The sequence below is a fragment of the Bufo gargarizans genome, chromosome 3 (genome assembly GCF_014858855.1).
Source record: "Bufo gargarizans isolate SCDJY-AF-19 chromosome 3, ASM1485885v1, whole genome shotgun sequence".
Lineage (NCBI taxonomy): Eukaryota > Metazoa > Chordata > Amphibia > Anura > Bufonidae > Bufo > Bufo gargarizans.
The window spans coordinates 218,803,574-218,814,084 of record NC_058082.1 but is presented as its reverse complement, the minus strand read 5'-3'; the positions used below and the strand labels follow the sequence as shown (position 1 = coordinate 218,814,084).

General features: G+C 44.3%; 1 protein-coding gene across 1 annotated transcript; it reads right to left on the bottom strand.

Annotated features, from left to right (window-relative positions):
• Positions 1-267: 267 nt before the first annotated feature.
• GPR45 (G protein-coupled receptor 45) lies at positions 268-10,293 on the bottom strand. The gene is made up of 2 exons (XM_044287220.1): positions 10,153-10,293; positions 268-1,866 (listed from the first exon to the last, which is right to left on the bottom strand). The coding sequence occupies exon 2, from the start codon at positions 1,736-1,738 to the stop codon at positions 617-619; it is 1,122 nt and encodes a 373-aa protein (XP_044143155.1). The 5' UTR covers positions 1,739-1,866; positions 10,153-10,293; the 3' UTR covers positions 268-616.
• Between the last annotated feature and the right edge of the window lie 218 nt (positions 10,294-10,511).

The following is a 10,511-nucleotide window of genomic DNA, read 5'->3' as shown; positions in this document are numbered from 1 at the left end:
TTTATTTTTTTTAACTCGGACAACCCCTTTAATGAGGTCCATCAGGTTATGTAATCTGACGGAATTTGCAATGCAGCTCACAATGCAAATGTGATCAGAGGCTAAGATTGTTCATATCTATTAAAAATGTATTTGGACACATAAAACAATATTCTAGTGTAGGAAAAAGTACCCTAGGACACTTGAATTGTCATATAAATACAAACACACAATGGCACACTGTAAACAGAAGGCAAAACAATGGCATCGATGTATGAAAAGGCTACTTTTATTAATTATTGCAAATGGTTTGGCATTCTGGTCTCTATTGCTCAATTACCTTCCCCTTAAAAATCTGATCAACTCATCTGTTCAATTCAGTGCAATCATGCTATTTTTCCTTTCGCTCTCCTATAAAACACTATTAACACGTATGACCTTATGAGTTTACAATTGGCATCACAGAAGAACGTCCATGGACAGCTCATCAGTATGAAAGTCATAAATCATTGGAGCACGCTTATTTTACATAATGCCAAAAAGATTCTGCAAAATCTGGACAAAAACTAAAGATATGTGCAATATCAGGCAAAAGTGTTCTGTGCTTGTTCAACAAGAATCCCTGAAAGGAGTTTTCCTAGACAGCCGATTGATGTTCATTACAAACATAGATGGTGCTAGGACGTATTCTTCTCCTTGTCCTCCCTGGAAGTTTGGGAAGGATCTTAAATGTTTTGGGCATAAATTCCATGCAAGCCTCACGAAACTTCTTTATCCTCCAGCAGTATATGACAGGGTTGAATACAGATTTGAGGTAACTAAGCCACAAAATGCAAGTACTGATGACATAAAAGGAGGAACTGTAGTAGAAAGTCCTACTGAAGACTGACAGTAGACTGAACACTGAATGAGGAAGCCAGCAAAGTGAGAATCCAATAAAGAGAATCAGTATGGTAGTGAAGGCCCTGGTCTTGAAGCTCATGTCCACATTTATTTGATGAGGCCTCTGAAGCCCCATCAACCCTAATTTGCTTACTTGGCTAAGGCATAAGCTCTCCGCATGGTTATGAATTCGGACAGCATTTCGTCTCACTGTGTTTAGGATGCATAGATAAGAATATAGCATTACACTGAAAGGGATGAAGAACACTGCCACCACTAGCATTACTGCATATGCCCTATCAGCCGAAAATTCTGTATATCCCAGAACACACTGTGGTGCTCGTGTCGGAACTTCAACCAAAGTCCAACCTACAACAGAGGGGAAAGAAATGCAAAAAGAAAATATCCAAGAGGTGACGATCATTATTTTGGCACGGTGTGGGTTTAATTTATCCTGTCTCTGCACAATGATCAGGAAGCGATCAACACTGATAATAAGAAGTATGGCAACCCCTTCTAAGACGAAGAACCAGTAGAGCATAGCTGAGATCTGGCAAAACTGAGAGCCAAAGTGCCAGCTCCCAGTGATAATGGTAACGGCAGTAAAAGGCATGCAGAACAGTGACAGCATGATGTCAGAGAACGCAAGCGTGGCAAGAAGCAGGTTGATTGCAGAACGCATGGCTGGCTTCTGGTAGACAATAAGGCAAACAATGGCATTGCCCAAAAAAGCTATGGCAATCATGAGTACCATTAATATTGCCAACAATATCCTGAGTGGTGTAGGGAATGCACTAAAACCGAAATCCTGGCTTGTTGTCGTCACATTCATACTGAAAAAAGTGCAGCTGCCGAGAGCTGTGCCATTGCAGCCCATTGTTGCTAAGATAATATTGGGAATTTTATTAGCATTTTTCGCACATTTGAAGAATCCAGAAATCAGACATTATATCCAATACTGTGTCAATTGAATGCCGTCCTGTATCCTTCCACATCTTGATATGTCTGGCAAAAAGACAATAAAAACACATGAAAGGGCATCAAATACTGAAAATTGGCAATGACGTTAATATAAACAATAGTAATCACATAATAAAATATAAAAACATAAAAAACCATCCACAAAATGCTTTCAGTTTCTCTAAGTCACTTGATTTTAAACCACTTGGCACAATTATTTATTGGCATTTTTATAAATTTACCAAAAAGACTTGGTACCTCAGCTAGTATGCCAAAATCTGAATGAAAAATACCAAGTTAAATAGTCTGCTTCCCCGTAATCACGGCAGGGCTCTAATCCCCCTAGCAGTCAGGCCAGTGCATTCCCCTTATCCAGCAAACACAGCAGTACTTCCACCACAGTAGTAATAGTAGTGCCCTTCCCTGTAATCACGTCAGTGTAACGCCCCCATATATTCCACAACCAAACACGCCTGAGATCAGTCTTCTCCTGGGCGGCTTCTTAAGTTATAAACAATACCCATCATTTCACCACCCCGCTAAAGACCCCACTGGTATGCCATTACAGTGCTGGTGCCATACATGCTGTGTGGTTCTCTTTATTTTATTTCACCCAATTTTGCTATCTTTTTAAATGAGTTGTAATTAGATGGCTGATGGACAAACTCTTTCTCTGCCGTCTGTCAATGTGTCATGTTAGTGATGCCCATGCCATCGGTTCACAGCGTGATTTGCAGCCAGATAGGGTATGCACTTCCATGACAGCAATATAAGGCTGTCCATTAGAACTGAAGTCAATGGAGACCCAAATGGAGATGAAAATTGTCGAAGCTCGAGCAGTCAGTGTTTCGGAAACAGCTTGGGAGAGCACACGATGGGGGAGAGTAGAAGAAATCCGTAGACCACAGAGTGCGGTTTCACATGGTGATGGCCAATGTTGGATTTTTTTTTTTTACTACCCAGGGGTTACCCAGTTAAAGATGGTACTGAGTCAAAATTTTAACTATTCTGTATTAGGAAGTGTAAGAAGTGATCAATAGTTTCGGTTTAGGTATGCAAACCATATTTTATTTATCGGGACGGGGGAGGGGTAATCTTTAGAGTGAACTAAAAAGGCTGCACTCCAATTTTTATTTACTTCAGGGTGTAGTCCCTAGATAAAATGAGCATTAGCATTTGCTAATTATAAGGAGACTGTCAGCACTAGGTAGGGGCTGGGGAGTGTCGGACTTCTTTAGTGGAGATTTTGGGGGTCATTTACTATCAGAAATACATCTATATTAGGTGTATTTCTGGCGCAGACTGCAGCACAAAGGTTATTTGCGCTGCAATCTGCGACTTTTCCCTGCTCACGGCATGTCTAAAAAAAAGTGGGCGGGGCGGTAGGCCTGTCTCATTCATCATTTTCTACCCCTGTTTTAGGTGCAGAAAATAGTCTAAATTTAAGCCGGCTAGGAAGCTGTCTTACATTTAGACCGGCGGTAAATACAAGGAAGTTATGTACAGGCCTGCGCTTCTACATAACTTCGGCGGATCCACCCGCAACTTAGGGGGTTATTAAGACCAGTCTTAATAAATGACCCCCTTTGTTCTCAGGAGCGGTGTAAATATGAACTTTTATACCATCAGCTGCTGTTCCTGCAGGAAGCAGAATTTTAACTTCGGCGGATCCACCCGCAACTAAGGGGCTTATTAAGACCAGTCTTAATAAATGACCCCCTTTGTTCTCAGGAGCGGTGTAAATATGAACTTTTATACCATCAGCTGCTGTTCCTGCAGGAAGCAGAATTTCGTTCTGAAGTGCTGTCTACAGTGAGCTGCTCCACTGCCCCTCCTCTGAACTCTAAGCAGCACATTAAGGGCCGGACTGGCCTGCCGGGATACTGGGAAATTTCCCGGTAGGCCGGCAGGCCTGAGTGCCGCGGCCCTGGTGACAAGTGGGGGCGGCCGGCGGCAGGGCAGAGCAGGAGATGAGCGCTTCCATTGTGGAAGCGCTCATCTCCATAGTCATCTGTATTGCCGTCCTCAGGAAAGCGATACAGATGCCTGTGCTGTGGCAGGGGAGGGAGAGGTGTGTCCCCTCCTGTTCCTCTGATAGGCTGCCGGCCTAGTGCTGGCAGCCTATCAGAGGCCGGTGCAGGCGGCGCGATGACGTCATCATGCCGCCTGAGCCGTATAGCGAGAGACACAGGCCGGAAGAGGCCTGCATCGCATCGCTGGAGGTAAGTATTAGTGTTTTCTTTGTTTTTTTTATATAGGTACAATACTGGGCTGGCACATGATAAGGGGGGACTACTGGGCTGGCACATGATAAGGGGGGACTACTGGGCTGGGCTGGCACATGATAAGGGGGGACTACTGGGCTGGCACATGATAAGGGGGACTATAGGGCTGGCACATGATAAGGGGGGACTACTGGGCTGGCACATGATAAGGGGGGAACTACTGGGCTGGCACATAAGGGGGGGCTACTGGCATGATAAGGGGGGCTACTGGCACATGATAAGGGGGGCTACTGGCACATAAGGGGCGGCTACTGGCACATGATATGGGGGGGCTCTGGCTACTGGCACATGATTGGGGGCATCTATGGGGCACATCTTACTGGCAGATTATTGGGGGGCACTATAGGGGCATCTACTGAGGCTAAAAAGAAGGGGTATTTTATATGGGGGGGCTCTGTATAGGGGCATTTTATACTGGGACACATTATGGTGGGTACTATGGGGAAGGGGTGGAGGAGCACTATGGGGGTCATCTACGGGGGCACTGAGAAGGGGTATTTTATATTGGCACATTATGGGAACATTAGCTCAACTGGGGGCATTACAAAGGGGTATGTTTTGCACATTATAAGGAGAATTATTTCTACTGGGGGGGGCATTATGGTGGGCTTTATTACTCCCCCATGGTATGAGCCCCTAGTAGCAGCACCGGCTTCTCTCTGCTCTGCTATCCCTCTGCCCCTTCTCCAAATCCTTATTATGAAATCTTTGTCATTAGGATAAAGCACAACATCAGCTCCGCCGAGCCCCCGGCCAAAGTGTTGAAGTGGCGTCCGAGATCCCCAAGGGCCAAGCCAAGTAATTGTACGTTTTTATGGGGGTTCTACAAAAGAGCTATCGTGGGGCAAAGTTCATATTCGTGTTTACACACGCGTTTTAAAATGAATGCTTTCTCCTATTATAAACAAATAAATAATGACGCAACGCTGTGGGGCTGGTATGCAACTTTTCCAGGGCTGGTTTTTATCCCTAGTCCGGCCCTGAGCACATTCAGGAGCAGAGCCTTGCAGAATAAGACCTCGTCCACATTTCCGGGAAAAAAGCGTCCATGTTTTATCTGTGAAGGATGTGTGATGGATCCATGTGTCCGTTTTTACCCTCTGTGTGTCATCTGTAATCCATGGACGCTGCTTAGCTGAAAATTAATTTCAAAAGCATCTCCTATCAGTCTTTAGTGAAAAACGGACGCACGACGGATATCATCCATGTTGTGTCTGTGAAAGAACAGGAGTATAAACGACAAGGAGAAGAGATTCAAGAATTAAAGGTAATTAATTTGTCACAAATTAAGCTAACTATTCCCCAACAGCAGGTTTTACAAAAAGGGCTGTCATTCTCACCCACTAGTAAATTTGATCTGTTTGAAGTGTTTAAGTATCTCAAATTATTTTCACATAAATTTATTTTGAAGAAACACTTCAGTAGGGGACAGGAGGTTATTCCCCTAATATCCCTCACTGAAAGAGAAGCCCTACAAGATCTGGAGACAATGCTGGCAGAGCAACAAGATCCAGAGGAGAATAGGTATCCCGTACATCTGCACCGGAGATCGCAGTTTTTTCCCGCTAAGACAATGCAGTTGATACCTTTGTGAAACTAGTAAAACAGGATCTTAAAAATATAGTTCCTAACAAGAAAAAAGACAATTTAACTAAGCTGCAGATACAAGGATTGGAAGAACTAAAAGCATCTACGGATGTGGTTCTAAAACCTGCTGATGAGGGGGGAAATGTGGTGATATAGCCGGTGTAGATGTATGAAAAGGAAGCTCAATGATTCTCTTTGTAGAAGAGATTAGATAGGGATCCCACGTATACATTTAAGAAATAATTAGATCTTATACTTCAGGAGAGCTTTGATAATAATATCATCAGTAAGAAAATGATGGCGGGATTGACCATAGATTGTCTAGTAAAACCTACACTGTATCTCCTCCCAAAAATTCATAAAAGCCCAACCACTCCTCCGGGACGTCCTATATTTTTTTTTACAGAAATGTGTTGAAATACTTCCTTCATTTACAAAAGACACAACTGATATGCTGCGACGTCTGAATGGAATCCATTGGAGGAAGGGACATATCTACTTACGTGTGATGTGGAGTCCCTTCACACGTCTATAGGCCATGACCAGGGAGTATGAGCGTCAAAATTCTTTTTATCGATGTCAGATCTCGATAATAAATTGATTGAACTGATCCTATTATTATTGGAATTTATGTTGACGCATAATTTTTTTTTGTTTATGGATCGGTTTTTCCTACAGCTCCACTGCTATGGGGGGTGTCTTGTGCGCCCTCACATGCTAATTTGTTCCTGGGGCTGTGGGAAAGAGAGATCGTTCAGAATACTCCGGGATATGACGCCGTACTCCTCTGGTCAAGGTATATAGACAATGTATTTTTCATCTGGCAGTGCTCCACATCACAATTGGAAGATTTCCTTAACAATCTAAATGACAATGAGTCGAACATCAAGCTAACTTGGAAATTTAGTTCAGTAAGGCCTCATGCACACTGCCGTGTTTCACGGCCGTATGCGGGCCGTGGAACCGCGGCCTGGATCCCTCCTGAGAGCAGGAGCGCACGGCGTCACTGGTTGCTATGACGCCGTGCGCTCCCTGCTGCCGCCGCAATACAGTGATACACTGGTATGGTCTATACCAGTGTATTACTGTACTGTGCCGGCAGCAGGGAGCGCACGGCGTCATAGCAACCAGTGACGCCGTGCGCTCCTGCTCTCAGGAGGGATCCAGGCCGCGGTTCCACGGCCCGCATACGGCCGTGGAACACGGCAGTGTGCATGAGGCCTAAAGGTTGAGTTTCTGGATATCATGATGAGAAGGAGATTTGATGGAGTTGTAATTACTGATGTCCAATTGACTGCGGTCAATTCTCTCTTACATGCTACGTCATCTCATTATCCGAAGGTAATCCAGGCTATTCCGATGGGCCAATTCCTTAGAATGCAACGTATCTGCTGAGGAAGAGAACTTTGAAAAACAATCCTCTCACTTGACGAAACGATTTTTTGAACGAAAATACCACTCAAAAGTAATAAAGGAAGGATATGAAAGAGCCAAAAGGTCATCTCGGGATGCATTGTGGTGAAAAAAAGAAAAAGAAAGACGGATGATTCTACGGTGAAATTTATTACTCCGTTTAATAAGGAATGGCGTTCCATTCAGAATATTTTTCGCCAACACTGGTCAGTACTTCAAACAGATTACATGGAATCCATATCCACAGATTACATGGAAAAGATCACGAAATTTACGTGATCTGTTAACCAACATTAACTACACTGTGGATACATCAAAGGGGATGTTTGGCAGTAAAGGCCCTAAATGGGGATCCTTTTCGTGTGGTACATGTGCAGCTTGGAAATACATGCTTTGCTCCATCACGTTCTGGGACTCCTCCAAGGAGAAAGAATATAACATTGTATATAACATTACGTGCAATACGGAAGCCGTTATATATTTGATCACTTGCCCATGTGACCTAATATTTATCGGAATGACCACAAGAGGATTTTAAAGTACGTGTTTTGGAACATGTCAACAAAATTCAAGCTGCTTTGGGTACCCTTGAAAGGGAAGTGGATGGTTTGCAGTCTATCCCTCGTCATTTTTGTAAGTATCATGCTTGCGACCCAAGGGGTTTGAAAGAATAGACAGGGTTAAATTGGGATCTAGAGGCAGGGATGTTAAACGTGCTCTATTGCATAAAGAAACAAAGGGGATTGTATTGTTAGATACCATGACCCCAGGAGGTCTAAACGAATCGAATAGCTTCAAGTCCTTTTTTTAATTTACGTGAATTTTAATTACTGGGGTATATATTTTGGTTTTAATTATGTTCTTATGTGTTTAGGTTGTTTCTTGTTCTTTGTATGGTGGCGGATGACCTTTAATGATGTACAAGCGGAAGTCTATGTGATTTAAAGAAGTAAACGAATATGGATTGAAGACACTGAGCCTCCTTATCATTTGACTATTTATATTATTTGATTACGGTGGGGTTCGATCTGTATTGTTACATTTTGCACTTTGAGGTTCTTACAGCTAATGGGGGGATGGACTTCTGATGGGTTGACTCCATCCTCCATAATTTGGGTTATTTTGGGTATGTATATTTTTAATCATGTGGAGTTGATCATGAATTATGAGGCGATTATTTTTGCACTTGCACTTTAGGGATCATTGTCAGATGTCACATGGTAGATGTACTTTGCCCATTGGTCCTTGTTCTCTCAATGTCTGATGGGCTGACTTCATCTCACATGTGTCATCTATATAACACATGTAGTCATTATGCAAGGTTAGCATGCATTCACCTATTATCAATTGGTTATTTTTTATATAATATATATATTTTTTTTAGTCTTTTATATATTTTTATATATATTTTTTATTATTTCTTTTTATTTTAGACTACTTTCACACTTGCGTTTGGTGCGGATCCGTTCAGAACAGATCCGTTTGTATTATCTTTAACATAGCGAAGACTATTAAGGTCCCCCCAGATGTTTTTATGTATTTTTTCCGCAGGGCTCCAACGGTCCCCCACTGATTGTTTACATCAATGCTTATGTGTGCGCTAAATTCCTGCCGCACTGCCTTGTGGGTCCCAGCGCAGCGCCGAGTGGTTTCAGCTGTCTATCAATATCTCTATGCACCCCCCCCCCCCCCCATTCATATTCCGCTTATTTCTCCAGCCTGCCGGCCCATTTGCCTGTAATTTACTATTGGAGGTGTTTACTCTGTCATTGATAAGAAAGTGCACTGCCCGGTGACATCACCGGACCAGAGGGGCGTGGCTTAGTGCTGTGTGTTGCCATCTAGTTACGCCCCCGCCTGCATAATCACAGTGGCTGATGGTGATGTCACCGGAATCCTTGCGAAGTGGAAGAAGAGGCTTCGCTCTGCACAATGGGCCCCGGTACGTCACTGACTGTGAAAATCTGCACTTCCGGCTGAGAATTTCTGAATTGAAAACGGGACATCAGAAAAGTCTGGTAAAGGTAGCACAGGCATGTATGTAATATTTAGGACTGTTATACACTTACACCAGACATGTCCAAACTGCGGCCCTCCAGCTGTTGCAAAACTACAACTCCCAGCATGCCTGGATAGCTTACAGCTATTAGGGCATGCTGGGAGTTGTAGTTTTGCAACAGCTGGAGGGCCGAAGTTTGGACATGCCTGACTTACACCAGTGGCCCCAATCCTGGACATCCCCTTTAAGCTGGGGTTTGGCACTTCACACCTGCTCGTATCAAAACCGCCATTGATTTTAAAGGGGTCTTCTCAATGAAGTTTACCAAAATCTGATCGTGGGGATCCAATTCCCTTGCTGATCAACTATTTGAAGAGGCTGCGGTTATCCAGTGAACTGCGGCCTGCTCACAGCTTACCAAATACAGCACCGTACATAGGCGGCGGTGCTTGGTATTGCAGCCCCCCGGGTTCATTCACTTGAATGGGACTGATCTGTACATAGGCCATGTGACCCATGAACATGACATCACTGTCCTAGGAAGAGCCTGAGGCGCTGCAACCTCTTCAAACGGCCGATTGTCGGGACTGTCAGAAGTGGGACCCCCACTGATCAGGTCATCAATATCGAACTCCAGGAAAATTCCGTCAGTCGTCAGTTCAGCTCTGTTCACACTATAGTCCACAGTCCCAAGAAGCTATTCCTGCCATCAAAATAACGGAAACCTGACAGACCCCACCAGACTCTATAAGGTCCAATGGTGACCATTTGGGAATGTCAGATGATGGATCTGTGTTACTCTCCAATCTTTCAGATTTCCGCTTTTTGTCTGTTCTCATGACAACTTGACATTTAGTTCTGCCCACCATGTCAATGTGGCATAGGGGATAGGGTATGTTTCAGTTACATCCTCACACTGCCTAATACTTGCTGTAGTAACCATTCCCTTATGCTGCTGTAGAGTATTAGCACTGCAATGTACTATCCTATTGCAGCAGCCTCTAGTATAGAAGGGCTCGGTCCACCATGTCACCCACTGCACATTACCTTCCTGACTGGACGCTGCGGCTCTCCCCTTCACTCGGCGCCCATGTCCAGTCTGCTGTCTGCCCGGAGCCCCGCCGGAGCCCCGCAGCCTGCCATCAATCCTCCCGACCGAATCCTTCCAGGGGTGGGCCCAGCATGCGTGAGCTGCGCCTGCTCCGTGCCTCAGACCGCGGGCGGGTTCCCCTCAGTGTCTGGCATCAATGTCTTATATGGCGTCGTGACCAGAAGTCAGTGTCTGGTCTCAGCTCCATATACAGCCCCAAAGGATGCAGTTCTGTCTCCCCTAATATTTCCCCCCACATACCTCCCATCTTTTTAAACGAGGACACCTATGGTTTATTGTGTGAAAAAGCCACTTT